The sequence below is a fragment of the Thunnus albacares genome, chromosome 13 (genome assembly GCF_914725855.1).
Source record: "Thunnus albacares chromosome 13, fThuAlb1.1, whole genome shotgun sequence".
NCBI classification, from domain to species: Eukaryota; Metazoa; Chordata; class Actinopteri; order Scombriformes; family Scombridae; genus Thunnus; species Thunnus albacares.
In genome coordinates, this window is record NC_058118.1 from 12,159,105 (window position 1) to 12,171,619 (window position 12,515).

General features: G+C 38.7%; 2 protein-coding genes across 7 annotated transcripts in view; one reads left to right on the forward strand and one right to left on the reverse strand.

The window, feature by feature from the left end:
- LOC122996101 (disks large homolog 4-like) overlaps positions 1-12,515 on the reverse strand; it is a 69,067-nt gene that overhangs the window by 38,232 nt on the left and 18,320 nt on the right. Inside the window, exon 1 of one of the 3 annotated variants that reach the window (XM_044371647.1) lies at positions 8,605-8,822. The exons of 1 other annotated variant lie outside the window; for it this stretch is intronic. In XM_044371647.1, the coding sequence (XP_044227582.1) occupies positions 8,605-8,706 (102 nt within the window). In that variant the 5' untranslated portion in view covers positions 8,707-8,822. Of the gene's footprint in view, positions 1-8,604; positions 8,823-12,515 lie in introns of those variants that run through there. One more of the 3 variants, XM_044371648.1, reaches the window with a different exon arrangement.
- Positions 1-12,515, forward strand: part of zbtb20 (zinc finger and BTB domain containing 20) — a 101,996-nt gene that overhangs the window by 30,086 nt on the left and 59,395 nt on the right. The window contains exon 4 of one of the 4 annotated variants that reach the window (XM_044371651.1): positions 10,645-10,690. The exons of the other annotated variants lie outside the window; for them this stretch is intronic. The gene's annotated coding sequence lies outside the window, so the exon portion shown is untranslated. The remainder of the gene's footprint in view (positions 1-10,644; positions 10,691-12,515) is intronic. 4 annotated transcript variants of the gene reach the window in all.

Here is a 12,515-nt window from a genome sequence, read left to right on the forward strand (position 1 = left end):
ATTCCTGGATGAGTCCAACATTCATTTATAAGGAGGTGAATAAATACTGATGAATCTCATGAATTCAGTTTTGACTAAAAAGCTGATTTTATACCTATTTTGCTATGACAAGCTGAATTATGACAAATGTAAATACAATGGATTCATGTGAAATTAAAGGGAGCATTTTTCATACAGTTATCACAGTGCCAAAACCAGTGAGAGAGTAAGGGACCACTTAACTCCTGGGTATCATCAAAGTTCATTACAGTTTTCCAGCCAGTTAATTACTCATCATTGTATTCACCTGCTGTTCCAGGTGTGAATCAGTCCTTGATTGCTAGAGTGAAAATGAGCAGCTCTGAGTCCTGGGAACAAAGACGGGGAGCTTCCACTCGAGATGATTACACCTTGACACCTTTTCTGAAGAGTGTAGCAGCAATTAGTATTTTCCCTTTTCCATAATTTTTTTACACAGATCCATACCTGCAACATTTCACATACGCTGCACAATTTCAAACCAATTCACTCATCATAAAATACTGTCTGATTGTTAAAGTGCAGTATTGATACAAACATTTAAATCTAGTACACATGCTAACAGTGGAAATAGACCAAACAAAACAAAACAAAAAAACTTTGTTACAAGACAACACTGCAGGTCAGCAGTGAACAAGACATATTAAAATTCATATTAATATATTGCCATTTAATTCATTAAAACATTTATCTCTAGAAAGGATTAATCAAAAGCACTAATTTATTCTTAGTCGTGCACTAATGTCTAAAATATATGCATGACAGTGATACTAAGAGTAGAAGGGTCTTGCATTTATCTATTGTGCCTGTTTTGGTACTGTTTAATATTGTTTTAGGCCTATAACATTTAGTTTAGAGTTGATTTGTCAGAAGATTAATTGTCAAATATTTGGATAATTGATTAATCATTTAGGTCTTTTTTAAAAGCAAAAATGCCAAAAATTTAATGGTTTCAGGTTCTCAAATTAGAGTGTTTGCTGCTTTTCTCAGCCTCTTCATTGTGAATAAATTATTCTTAAAAACCAACACATGAGGTGATTCTTTTAGCTGTTTTTTTTAACTATAATAATAAATTTGGACTGTTGTTTGAACCAAATAAGACATTTAATGACGTTACTGTGGAATATAGGAAATTGTGTTGAACGTTTTTTTCACAATTTTGATGTTTTATAGTCCAAAACTATTCATCGATTAGTCAAAAACATAATTGGAAGATTAATCGATAATAAAAATAATCGTTAGTTGCAGTCCTAATTTAGTTAGAGACACTGGATATGCTTCTCTGTCTGTAAATTACTCTCCATTACTGTTTTGTACTGTAAGTTGTGCAAATAAAGGCCTTACTTGTATTATATACTTTTAATCCATCTCAATTAGGTCCAATCAAAACCTTAAAAATATTAATGTCTTTCAAGATGATTTTCTTGTCAATGTAATGCCAGATGTATTATATGTTTTTTTAAGCTGATGAAAAGATGAAATCAATCAGAGGCACTAACAGATCTTTTACAATCTGTGTTGGTATATGAAGATAAGCTATCAGTATTCTTAAAAAGAAACAAAATAAGGGAAAGTTTCCTTTATTTGTTCTTTCCTTATGTTGTAATAAACAGCACCCACTCCCATGTTCACCATTAGATTAATACAGAGCTTGACCAGTCCAGGCAAAACAAACAGGATATGATATACTCTGTTTTAATAAACATAATTGGACATTATGTCAATAAAATGTATTTTCCTGGGGTTCCTTTCACACAAGCGGGGGGTTTCTAACAGCTTGCAACAATTAAAATCTGCCTCTTACTGTACAAGCAGCCCACCACATTACCACTGCAACACAATACCTTTGGGTTTAGGAGGCTTTATTGTATCAATATATCATCGTGGAAGGAATCCAGGACATCTTAAAGGAAATACTGTGTTATGAAGGTCAATAGAATAGAATAGAGAGTCTCCAAAGTCTACAGATGCATGTGTTGGCCCTTGTGTACTGTAATAAGAATTGAACACTGAGAGGCTGAATAAGCTGTTCTTTTAATGGTTAAATGAGTTAACTTAATGTAGAGCAAATGTCAAATACTATCTGCCATCATCTCAGATTGTAATTCAAGGACCAAGCTTGAGCTTTTAAATTACTGTGCATTAGGTAATGGAATGAAAGCTAACCTTACCTCTCAGGCATGTAATTTCCAAGAAACTTAGACTGCAAATGCATTTGCAGGAACCACGAGAGGCTCCTCAGGTGTAAATTAAAGATGGCAAATCCCCACAGCATCTTCACAGAATTTAAGCTTTTGCAAGTTCATCTATTTGCATTTTCTTTAACAGTGATTAATCCATTTTCCCCCTATATTTGGATTAATTTTAACATTTGCTGCTCTGATGAACTCAGAGGGATTTTATGTTAGGTGCTAAATCTGCATGCAGCTTTACAATGCTATATGAATGAAGTATATGCTGGAATATAGTTGTATGCAGCACAATACATACTGTATTAGTAAAGTAAATCTCGGCAGGTAAATGTACTTGAATTAGACAGAATTTGAATCCATTAAATGAAGAAATATTTTCACCTCTTTTGTATAAAGACATATTTTAAATGTGTATCTCCTACATTCACCTGCTTTTAAATGTGACCTAGACTTAAGCTTGAGATCATCCATCAGTAGAGCTGTAAAAAAAAATTAATTTACCTCCCTATACAATCTGTATTTAGGCCAGAACACCTGCTGGATATTAGTGGAGCAAACCCTCACATCCACCCACTGGCACCTTTAAACCAGCCATACTGAGCACTGATGCGAGAACAATGTTTGTCTCCGATGGTCAACAGAACTTTCTCTTTTCCACTACGATCCATCACAATACAGCCATTGTTGCCTTCTCAGTTGATTTTCACTCTCAAGTGTCTCCTCAAGTGCCAAACCCCAACACAGCTTTCATCTCATTTGCATTATCACGATTACTGCTGCCAGCCAACACCTACCACTACAACTGTTTTTTTCATGTATATGTAAGCCTCCGAGGACAGGAAATTCACTCATCTTCTGCCAATGCTAACTTCAGACTATTCTCCAAGGTGTTTCAGCACAACACTTTGACAAGTATTAGTATCCTGTAGCTATGTATGCTGCAACAACAACAACAACAACAGACTTTACATTCACCATGGGGCAGAATGCTTAAAGCTGCACAAGGCAGGATACTGTAAGAATCCACTCAGCCAAAATCAAAAAGTGGGGCTGCAACAAAGAAGAGCTTCTTATCCCCCCCATGGAGACGCTCTAGATTCACCCTCTTCGCCCAAATTGAAGTCTGCTGTTGAGTGTAGTCGCTCTAATCTCTTTGAAATGCCGAAAATGAACAGCAAAATAGCTTGTACCTGAACAGCACCGCAACCATAGAAAGATCTGCTCATCAATACAAGCTGAACCTCAACATTTTCATTGCACTCAGTAAATAAGGAGACATTTTGATTTTTTTGGAGTGGAATTTTTTTCTTAAAGTTCACCTCTCAGTGCCGTTTGTGTGCTATTATACTGAGTGGACACCTTTTTTTCTAAGAGTGTAATTTAAAAGTACATGCCAAATGACACAAGACCAGGAAGGAACAGTGGAAATGTTTTTACACATTTATGATTGATAATGTATTTGTCCATTTATTATTGTAAGTCAAGCTCCAAAAACAGCAGCAGGAATACCCCCATTTGTATGAAAAAGGTATGCAATAGCCTTTTGCAGGGGGTCCCAAGGAGACATCCTTGATTATCTTACTAAAACTTTGATCAAAAAACACTTTCAGCTCTAGATGTTTTGAAGTACGCTACTGTCCCAACCAAACGTAAGACTGTCTCTAAAAATATAAAATCCCTTAAGTGCTTTTGGACTTTCTTCACCACTAGAAGGCCTGTATTACAACGGTGAAACTGAAAAAATCATAAAAAATACATAAAGAAAACATTTTTTTTTCAACGTTCTGTCATTCTTGCATTTCGGTCTGAAATATTCACTTGTTAATTTATGTCCTTGCATTAATGAGATTCTGAATCTCATTTCTGAGGGATGATTCATCATCGGCATTGATGAGACCCACACAGATGTATCATCCTCAAATTTAATAATCAGATTAGAGTCATAGATACACTAAATGGTGCCACAGTGGGTGCTTCGCTGCAGTGCTTCTGCTGAGGGTTGCACAGTTGTATTCCATGCTTATATTTATATATGTAACAAAAATTGCAGATAAATGTGGACATGAAGTTTGGTTATACCTTAACTTAAACCTGACTTAAACTGACTCAAAACACTATGGACATAATGACCCCAAATTTAACCAAACCAGGTATAATTGCGGTCTTATAATGAAATTTGTAGTTGCAAAAAAACATGGCCTTCACTTTTTTTGAGGATATTTTATGAAATGCTCTTTTTTTCACTGTATCATGTAATGCAAACAACAAGCAGGACTTCCTAAAACAGTTATACTAATAATTGTCATATTAACTATACAGCTACCCCCCCCCCCCCCTTCCACTCTGTCAGTGCAAGCATGCACACACAATTTTTATGCTGAGTACATACATTTTTATGTATGTTGCACTTGTAGCGGGGGATTGTAGTGTTAACCCTCCCCCATTCCTCTGTTTAGTCCACACACACAAACATGCAAGTGGAGGCCATTTTAACACACAGCGCTGTAAGACTGGTTAATGGTTTCACTAGACAAATGTGTGGCAATGGGAACAGTGGGTATATTCTTTCATCCTATGATGCAAAAACAGCAGCAAACAGCATCTTAAATCAATCTTAAAATGTTTATTATTATTACATGTTTCTTATTTGCTATCCATGTAATAAAAGGGGGGATCTGTTTATCTCTAGCATTTGTGAAAAATGTATCTAAATACAGATAACATAACTCACTCCTCACATTAAAATCCAACATACAGTAGCGACTACATACATACTCACACCCACAACCTACTGTACAAGCATGAGAGGATGATTTCAGGATGGAAAATAGATGTTTTTATGATGGATACTGGCCATGGTTTAGTGGTTCATTTAGGTTTTTGGGGAGAAATGCTGTCTTAGAGTGTATTTATGTGTTTTGCACTCTGTGAATGAACATGTCCTGGAGGTTGAGTTACTTTGATTCTGTCTGTGCACTACATTTACGCTGAATTTGATTTGAAAGCTTGATGATGCATATCTGTGCCAGATGCTTAGTGGAGTGGGTTTCTCAATAGATAATGTTCTTATCTGCTCAGTGTCTAACAATCAAGATACATTTAAAAAATATCTGACGTTAACTGCCGGTCCACTTCTTAACTATAAAACAGGCCTCAATTGGTTATTCAAGTAGCCCACAGCCATTTCTGCAGCTTTGATGTGCTCACCTCAAGGTTTTTAATGGCAAACCATGTAACCAGGCAACCCATCTCGCATTAATATGGAGATTCATTTCTGGTGGTTTCTGGACATATGTAAAGGATTGTGTTGGCAAGTTTGAGTATTTGAGTTCTGTCAAATAAGCCATCGAGTCTCTTGTGTAGGTTCTGCAGCGTCATCCCATCAGCAAGACACTGTTTGCTTTTATGAGCAACAGCTACTTGTCATTGGTTGCTGTTATTCCTGTTGTTTGCATGGTTTTACAGATAGATAAGGGCCATTTCTGTACAGTGCTTTTACACTGTGAGTGTACTACTTACTCCTACAACCCGCACATATTGCTCACACAACACCAGCTGCAGTACTTGATAGCAGATAAGCTGGGAAGAGCAGGTAAGCAAGGTAGATTCAATCTTAGACCTGAACAATGCATTAATAAATGTCTGCCACCACACGTTGTCGTTGCTGCATTTCTTTCCGCCAGAGTTGCTGCTCTTTTTTTAAAGAATATGACAGAAACAGCGGGATAATAAAGGGCAAATCCATATGAGGAAATGTGTGTTTTGCAAAGCTATAAAAGCAGTTACAGTAAGGATGTGAAATGTAAAACCCAGTGCTTCACACACATGAACACAGGCTGCACATTGCAGTGCAGCAACCCACCTCTGCTTTGATATCAACCACTGATATTTTCCAACTCATTACACATAATCACTTGATTGGTTGGCTGGTAATGAGTGAAAGCAGGTCATTTTCCTGTCCATTTTCCAGTAAAGATATTTAAAAATTGATTCTCAGGGTGAGGGGGTCATCGATCTTGATATTGAGATGAAGGCACGCTGATCCCTGAGTCATAAATCATTAATTACATTAATACTCAGTTTCCATTTAAACTCTATCCTTTGGCTAGTTTACATCGAATGGCCTGCGATATAAGTACTGCACTGTATTGTGTCTTAAAGGCACACTTCAGCGAGGCAGTCTGTCTTGATTAAATGTTGTGAGGCCATCAATGAGCATTAAGCATAAAAGAGCACATTAAAGCACTCCTGGATGCTTCCAACCACATAAAGACCCTTTCAATTAAGATCCTGAGTTTAAGATGACTGTGCTGCTCTCTGCCTAAGAACAAAGAAAACAAATATCCTCGGAAGATCACCTTGGAAAATGACCAGTCATGTATCCGTCAGCTATTATAATGTAGATATTCAGCAAATATTTGACAGTCCTGGAAAATATAAGAAAGCTCAGAATGTGCAGAAAAATTGAGACAGGATATAGAGAATCAGTAAAAGCATATACCTGCTATATTATTGATATACTGGATCCCAGAAGATCAGGGCAAATAAAATACCACCAATAACAACCCACCATGAGACCTTAACAGACTTGACAAAGCTGTTTAAGAGCTACTGAACCTGCAGGAAGTACATACAGTATGTGTAAAGAGGACGTATGTGTCCATATTGCAGGGATATACTTAACAACACTAGATAAATAAAAACATTAAAGAAAAACAAAATATCTGCTTGCAATGTGTGCTTGAGACGAGCTGAACCACATTAGCATAAGACAGATCCTTTATAACCAGTATTACACACCACAAGACGAGCACAATTCAGTTTAATTGAGGAGTTAATCCCATTTTGAAATCTGCCATTATTACAGAATAAATGTTTGCGGTGGAGTTACATTTCACTGCTTGGTCACGATGACTGTAAAGGCAACTTGCAAATGTGGGAGTAGAATTTTAATATGTTTTCCTCGAGGAAAGGTGTGGCGTCTCCGATGGAGATGTGGAGGAAGGTATGAGCCAGGAGGGACTGAGGCAAGTGGACACATGGGATTATCTGTGCTAGTATGAGCACAGCAGGACCACCCTTTCACAAAGTCAGAAAGCAAACACCCACATTAATTTTACCAGCAGAGCCCCTCAAATATAGATATTGGTGTCGTCTACCAGGCAAAATATAAAAACAATCATGATTAATCATTAGCAATTACCTAAACCAACAAGAATATCCACCAGTTTCATATCTAATGATACAAGAAGTGAATCAGATTCTTGCAACAACACAGACAACACTGACCAAAATGTAGGAAGAGAATCAACAAACAAATTATCCGGGGCTCTGTACACATGTACACATCATTTTGGCAAGTGTTGAGACAATTCCTGGACCAGTGTAGTCAGATTTGGCTTCAGAAAGCCAACAGACTAGAGTGCCATGTGGAGGGGAACTCTGAGCTGGCTTCAATACTGGAATCACCTGAAGCTGGGAGGGAGGGAGGGAAGGAGAGAGGGATCTGGGATGTGATGGACCGTCAGTGAACAAATGTTGGACAGGAAAAGACAGCATCACCCACTCAGCATTAAATCAAAAGCCAAAACCATACTGCAAATGCACAGCTAAACATAATAGCCTTTTTTTCCCTCTTTTCTTTATTTTTTTGCTGATATAAAGCAGCCGAGAGCTTGGCTCTGATTCATCAGTATATGCTATAGGGAACAGCAGGTGCACTGTTCATGTTACCTGATTTCAAGCTGGGATAAAGCTTCTCTTGCAGTGTACAGCTTCTCTGATGATGATTGATATTTAAGTGGCTCTGAGCAATAAAATGCATTTCCCAAGGTCAAAAGCTTGGCCATGCAGTTTCCTTTTGCTAAATGTGAACCATATGATTAGCCCTGAAGTGACCCACCCTACAGATAAGGAGGAGACGCTTGATAATGATGGATGTTTCATTCATTAAACATCAGGAAACATTTATGGTAAAGAAAAGCCATCACCTAATACAACCGTGCTTGTAAAGGATGCTGTAGCCCGCTATGTGTAAATCGACCATTAATCGCATTAAAAACACGACCACGCGGTGATGTAAAGGTAATATACGTTTGAATAAACTGGCACCTGAAAGCATATGAACAGGAGAGGAAGCTGTAGGTGAGTGTGATCACTGTACTAATTGTATAGTAGCCGTGCAGTGAGAAAAGCGCGCTTCAGATGAGCTAAAGCCAACACCAGATGGAGGCAATGCAATCACAACTGGCACAAACATAAAACGCGCATTCTTTTTTTCTTACAGAGGCCTGCTCATTATTTTTTGTTGTACATTTGGTACAAATCCCACATTGTGCGTTTAGATAAACTGTCGCTGCTGCAACCGTCGGGTTTGCACCCCGGGCTTACCTACCTTGCACCCGAACATGAGAGAGAGGGTCCGGTTGCTGCAGATGACCTTACACTGGCACATGACCGGCGAGAGACACTTTAAATTCCTGACAGGCAGAGACATCAGTCCAAAGCCTCACACCAGAGCTGGTCGGTCCGCCGCCACTCAGTCAGAGCCACGATACAATTAGACGAGAGCCGTGGAGGATGAGAGGGGAGGAGGAGGGGATGGGGATGGGGGGGTCGGTGGTGTGCAGGTTAATAGACGGGCTGCCCGGTTGAAATGTGACCGTAGCGGTGCTCGGGTCCAATAGGCGTGTTTTTATGCAACTTCAGATCATGCATGTTTGTCACGTTCAAAGCGTCGGTCTGTGACTATACATTGACATGTTGTCCTATGGTTTTTACACCGGCAGCATCACTGATATGCACAAGACTCTCTCTCTCTCTCTCTCTCTCTCTCTCTCTCTCTCTCTCTCTCTCTCTCTCTCTCTCTCTCTCTCTCTATCTGTAATGATTGACCGTAAAGTTTGTACTCTGTGCGCAGCTGGAATCAGAAGAGAAATCAGTGAAGAGACTTGAATAGACAGCACTCGTTATCCCCAGAGGTAGCATGCAAATAATACTGCTAATAGTATTAAAGTTTTAAAAAAACACACACACAAACATCAATCTGAAAGCAGTGGTAGCTGGGAGGTATTTCTGATGCCACATCAAGCAGCCTGGTTCAGCACCACATGTTACAGTGTGATTACTGCGCCCCCTGTTGGATCAGTAGGGACATGCCGGAGGAGCTGTCCGAGGTGCTGAAATGTTTCAAATCAGCGGACAGCCTGAAGGCTACAAAATGTCTTCATGTATCTGCCTTGGTGATTGAGCTGAAAGCTGGTGTCATTCATCAACACGCTCACTCAAGGTTGCTGCCAGTGTTTGTCGACTCACAGCGTTTTATAAATGAGCAAACACAAAATTCATTCACAACATCAACAACAACAACAAAAAAGAAATGTGATCTGCATTTATATCCCTGAAACACACACACACACACATACTGCAGCTGATAAATCAGGTACATAATTATATTGTATATTGAATAAATATAGATATAAAAAGTTGTTACAGTTTCACAAGATCAAGATCTTGCGTGAAAAGCTCCTTAGGAACCTGTACTATGAGCTCAGTCAGTGACTTTCAGAATTGCGATGGAAGTAAGGGGGACACAGAGAAACTGTGTGGATGTCCTTTAAAAAGGGAGTGGAGGAAATGTGTGGAACCACCCTTTTGTGATATTGAAGAAATGGCCTATTGCAGGTTGTTACTCATTCTTGCAATCTCTTTCAATGTACAGTCAATGCCAGAGCCCCTTATTTAAAATACATTCACTGCCGCAATCAAGGACAGAGCTTTCTGTTTTAGAAAGCAATATCCATGGAAACCATGTTGTGGGTTTGAAAAGCCTTCACGGTGTTATGTGATCAGAGACAAGTGTCAAAGCATAAAGTTAGAACGACTGCGAGGAAAAGCAACGTCATACATCTAGAGTACTAAAAGAAGAGTGTGAACAAGGCTATGCCCACACACTGAAACACACACACACACAAACACACACACACACAGTGAAATAACATCTTACAAAAAAGTATAGACTACTATTGTTAAAATAAAAATATATCCACTAATCTCATACCATTCATAGAATATGAAGAAGAATTAATCTGAATCGATTCAGGTAAAAAAAGAGATACTTATCATATCAAAACTGTTACACTGACATTGACAGTGTCTCTCATAGAGCTGATATGGATTTCAGTTGTCTGTTCAAAACTATTAAAAGTATTATGATGAATATGGATTTGTATAAATAACTTAAAATGATACCTTGTGATTTTCCTGTAATATATTTGGTCTTACTGATTTCTGAAAAAAATATATAGAAAAGTACTCAAGATAACCTGCAATATTAGTAACAGTAACAATTGCCTTTTTTTCTTTTATACCAACAGTCAAGAGGAATGCCTCGTTTAGTTTTATTTGTGTTTTGTTATTCTCCCCTCCTGTGTAGGCTTGTGCTGACATGGTGAGCCCACAGGGTGGAGTGAGAGCACCAGGTAGGCTAGATTTAAATATTGTGCATTCATCTCAGGACCGACTGCGGCGCAGGGCTCAACGCTCCCGGGTGACGTCAGCTTTGCATAGAAGACAGAAACCATTCCAAATACATCAGTGTGCTGCTGATAGCTTTTTTTTTCAAACATCATCACCCTCCCAGAGGGTTGGGGATATCCTGGGAAACCTGCAATGTGCTAAAAACATCAGCAGGTTTCTCACAGGCCTCTGGAAGGAGGTCATGAAAAGAGCAGAGTTACTTTCTCAGGGAAAAAAAATCTTTACAGTTAACTCTCTTTCAAAGACCAAAGAAAGCAGGCGATAAATCAACAGATCAATAAAATCAATACAAAAACACACTGTATAGTAATGTCCAGAATTATAACATGAGCATCTATACAGGGGCCTCAATCTTTTGCACATAATATTTTATATTGTGTGTGTGTGTGTGTGTGTGTGTGGGCATAGCCTTGTTCACACTCTTCTTTTAGTACTCTAGATGTATGACGTTGCATTTCCTCGCAGTCGTTCTAACTTTATGCTTTGACACTTGTCTCTTATCACATAACAACACTGAGAAGACTTTTCAAACCCACAACATGGTTTCCATGGATATTGCTTTCTAAAACAGAAAGCTTTGTCCTCGATTGCGGCAGTGAATGTATTTTAATAAGGGGCTCACATTGAAAGAGATCGCAACGATGAGTAAGGCCTGCAATGGGCCATTTCTTCAATATCACAAAGGGTGGTTCCACACATTTCCTCCACTCCCTCTTTAAGTGACATCCACACAGTTACTCCGTGTGTCCCCCTTACTTCAAACTACACTCTGAAAGTCACTGACTGAGCTCATAGCACAGGTTCCTAAGGAGCTTTTCACACAAGCTCTGACCAATATCTAATCATACAATTAACAATCAAAACCAGCAACCACATTGCAAATGGCTTATACAAACAGGAATGGGATTTTGTACAAAACAACTTTTTTACATTTTTATCTGTTCTACAATATAATTATGCACCTGATTTATCAGCTGTAGTCATTGGAAGAAATTTCTTGGCCATGATTCTAATGTGACATTAACCATAAGAGAGAAAATGAACAGAAACTCTTTCATTTATAAGTCCACTGAGCTCTGACATGTATAGGAAGAGCATGATGGAAGTAATTTCATCCCAGGCATGACTGTACACAGAACAAGCACAAAACCACAATTTTTTTCCTTTTTTTTTTATACAACCAGTCTGTCTATAGGACCAACCTATTAGATTGTATACAATATATGTTCCTCTAGATATAACCTCTTAAGTAGATCTCTTTTAATTCAAGCATCATACATATTACATAAAGATGGATATGACTGACTATAATCATCATCATTTCTATGGTGATTGTATAGGCTACTGTAGGTGGCTTCCCCACGTCCACTACAGCATTATGTAAGCGTGGGTGTCACATGGAAACCTGAGCTGTGGTGTATAGCATTAACATCGTAATGCTGCATTGTATGAAAGAGAGAGAGAGAGAAACCCCCAAAAGAGCCGGAGTGTTTCCATGACAACATCTGCAGGGGGTGGCAGATCCCTAACAAATAGTCCACTTGCCAACAGCTTTCTGGTCACCGTCATCTATAAGACGACTGCTTCTGTCATGGCTGATTGTGTACGCAATAGCAGGTGCCTCATGCTACTACTGCAAGTGACACCAACGAGACACATGCCAGTGTTTTCTCAAATACACAGTGAGTGAAAAGGAGCTCTGTGAGTGTAGCTGCTAGTGCTGACAGTATTCACCACTGGCTGTTACAGCAGCTCACTGAGCCTGCG